The sequence below is a fragment of the Phytophthora parasitica genome (genome assembly GCF_000247585.1).
Source record: "Phytophthora parasitica INRA-310 unplaced genomic scaffold supercont2.10, whole genome shotgun sequence".
Lineage (NCBI taxonomy): Eukaryota > Oomycota > Peronosporomycetes > Peronosporales > Peronosporaceae > Phytophthora > Phytophthora nicotianae.
The window spans coordinates 267,334-270,639 of record NW_008648996.1 but is presented as its reverse complement, the minus strand read 5'-3'; the positions used below and the strand labels follow the sequence as shown (position 1 = coordinate 270,639).

At 43.8% G+C, this 3,306-nt stretch overlaps 1 protein-coding gene across 1 annotated transcript; it reads left to right on the top strand.

The window, feature by feature from the left end:
• Nucleotides 1-681: 681 nt before the first annotated feature.
• Nucleotides 682-1,448, top strand: PPTG_06661 (hypothetical protein; the record flags this gene model as incomplete). Its single annotated transcript, XM_008900705.1, has 2 exons — nt 682-1,151; nt 1,214-1,448. The coding sequence occupies 2 exons, from the start codon at nt 682-684 to the stop codon at nt 1,446-1,448; spliced, it is 705 nt and encodes a 234-aa protein (XP_008898953.1).
• Nucleotides 1,449-3,306: the final 1,858 nt, after the last annotated feature.

The window sequence follows — 3,306 nt, the reverse complement described above, 5'->3', positions numbered from 1 at the left end:
TGAGGGTCGTCCAATCAGCCGACAATTGGTACAGTGGGTGGCGATAAGCCTCCACAGCACGTATCATTTCGGCCTTTTGAGAGCCCCCACCTGACGTTGCTGCTCAGTTGCGGTATTTGATCCAAGAAATCAGCATTTCATCGCTTCAATTAATGATACTATTCGCATTGATGGCGTTGGGATTTACTGCCGCGTCGATTACGGTTGCGTCAGTGTGGGTCTTTCCAATACCTTATATGGTAATCGTCACGATGCCAATTTTTCTATTGCTATTTGTCTGCATGATTCGTTTCCTCCTTGGTGCCGGTGTATGTTGGTAAGACGACGACAATTTATCCGCTTCGTTATATCAGTCAACATCCAGGCTCTGATGGCGATAGCGTATCCAGCGTATCAGTTGCTATTCAACTCTATAGCAGGATCGATCTGTGAACTCCTGGTGTTTTTGTTTTTCCTATCTGAAATCATACTCAAGAACCTCGTGTCGCTCTGTTTAGCCGGTTTGGCTGACTTGATCCCAGAGAATATTATTTTTACGGTTCATTTCTTCAATGCAATCTATTTAGCCACATGTATGCAGAGCTCTTCATCAACATTCGCAGTTTCAACCATTATGATCATCGATTTTTATTAGAAACTGAAATGTCATTGTATGGGATTTATCGCTCATGTAATCGCATCATGAAGCAACTCCACCAGACTATTGACCCATCTATTAGCAAAGGCAATCTGCTATCCGCTGCGTATTCATTGTGTCACTACCACGATAAATTCACCAAGGAAGAGCGGAAGCAAGTTCAAGTACGCTCCTGCTTTCCTCATCAATTGTCGATCGAAGGACGAGATCTTCTAAGCAAACTTGAAAATGAGAATCTCAGCATTGGTCCAACTTTTCCTCCCTCTTCCAACACCCAGTCGATGCCGACGATGAAAAATGTGCTTCCTACTGGCTGTGGTCCGCCCGTCGGTAGTCGTTGGAGCACCATGAAACAGCCTGTTAGTCCGACAAGAATCAGGTCCGTGCAAGTAACATGCACTAAGCGAAGCCGTAACGTAAACGCTATCACTGCTGTGCCGTCCGTGCAACACATCGCTTCTCTTCGCAAGACACTGTCAACACTATTTACCATCGAATGCACGATTTTGGCAGAGTACGTTGAGTTTATCATTCCGTTGTTGTACGGTAACTATATCCGATGGTACATCTTCCAAGCGCGCGATTCCACACAGAACTCACTGACGTCACTGAGGATAATGTCATGTCTACCGTGTACATGGTGTTTCTGTACGGGCTGCTGGAGTTCGGCTCGTTCGTTTTGCTAATGATCATTTTGAAGAGAGGTTGTGGAATGCAAGCACTTTACCATCTTGCATTTGTTTTAGAAACTCAAATGCTGTCAATCCAGAGCGAAATTATCGGCTGGATGCTGATCACGTTCGGTTTTTGAGTTGATCACTTCGGTACGCTCCTACCGCTCAATATTTTGCACTGAAGTACCTGAGGTGTATTGACATGTTTGGTGCTTGTAAGCGTCGATTGGCGCCTACCCAATTTCCATGGATTCAGAATCAAAACGGTATCACGTGGTGATGAATTAAATTATGGTTATACGTGTTTAGTGCTTACCGTAAAAGAAAGGTTGGTAGCGAAAAATAGCCATTTGTTTAAAAAAAAGAAAAAACTTGATGTGTCACTTTTTTTTCTCCACTTGCTGTTTTGCTAATTGAAATTGTCGAAGCCATTGGCTTTTCGGTGAGGCTACCTCTTATTGTCTCGAGTACCATGGGGACGCAACCTACTACAGCTCTATTGGCATTGAATGTGTATCTGAAGTGGGTTAAAATCTGGTGAGTTTAACGACAAAGAGGATTATTCGTAAAATCTTCATACGAGGTTCAACTCGGAAACCCCTTATATGCGCTTTGGTTATAGAGTAGGAGCATTCGATGAATGCAAACCTTCACACTATTATTGAGAAGCACAGTTGCAAATCACAATCACACTAAGAAATGCATTCATCGGCAACAGCGCTCTCTCCACTCACATTGACGTCGCATAGGTAACTGGCATCGATTGTCCCATTTTTTCAGCAACTCGTGCTTGGACGATATGTTACCGCGGGTGCCGGACTTGTCACGCCTCTCTAATTCACTCTAAGCTTGTTACTTTACATCCCACCAGGCCAAGTTCGCAATGTTTTCCAGACTTGTCGATGCTGCCGAGAATAGGAGATACTCCGCGGGTCGTCTCCTTGTAGTTAATGACACAACTTCTTAGGCACACCATGTATCCCGTCGTAAAATCCGTATTCGTTGTGGGATCCTCACGCAGATTTATGTAGATTGGCACTTCCAAGTATCATATCACAAGGCGGTACTTTCGACAGCGAATGGAATGGAAGCATGTAGAGGATGCCGCATCAGGGAACTCACTATCACCTCATTATTTTTTAATTGAATCAGAGCGAAGGAGACGCGTGACCAGAGAAAACGGGGATTATCAAACACGACCCCGATTGCGTTACACGGAACATTCCAGCAGCACTACGGCTCGAATAATTGCCATATCTCAAATAATTGTCATAGTGTCTCCTTTGTTGGTTCGTCAGGAACATCCAGAAATTGACAAAAATTCAATCTTCCAGTCTTTCCATCCATGCCTTGTGTTCCTCCTTACTTTAACATCAAGTAGCTGATAGTTTTACCATACGTCGTGCTTTTGAGCACGCTAACATGAAAGGATGCCAAGAAAGTCTCTGACCGTACAAAATTGACTTGAAAAGTCAAAGCCGTTCCTTGTAGTTTCTTCCTCTTCCCTCGTGATAGTAGTGCTCATAGCGAGCAAGAGGTAAACACGTGCAGCAATGTTACCTACATCACCGATGTCAAAGACGATCTGATTTAGCATATTCTGAAAATATGATACTGTGCTTTGCGCATATTCTGTCTAACTCGCAAATCTTGAAGAATAATCCAACATTGATTTACCTACCGTAATCGTCGAATTAACTTTGAACTACCATTTACTCGAAGAGTTAATGTTGTCTTATGCATGTTTCCGTTGAATGGCTGTAGTAAAAGCGCCAAACCAACGTCGCACACTCTAAGTCTTTCTTAAGCCCGTGCAACTACATTCCGGAAGATGACAATTTCCGTTGGAGATCGATTGTGCTGACCTACATCTACGACATTGACCTAAGTGTCGTTACGTCCGTTATGGGGGTCTCGACGCGGTCTATTTCTCGTTGGGGTTTACTGTTTCGTCGTAGTGGTAATGTGATACCGAACACGCGAATTCGCACACAC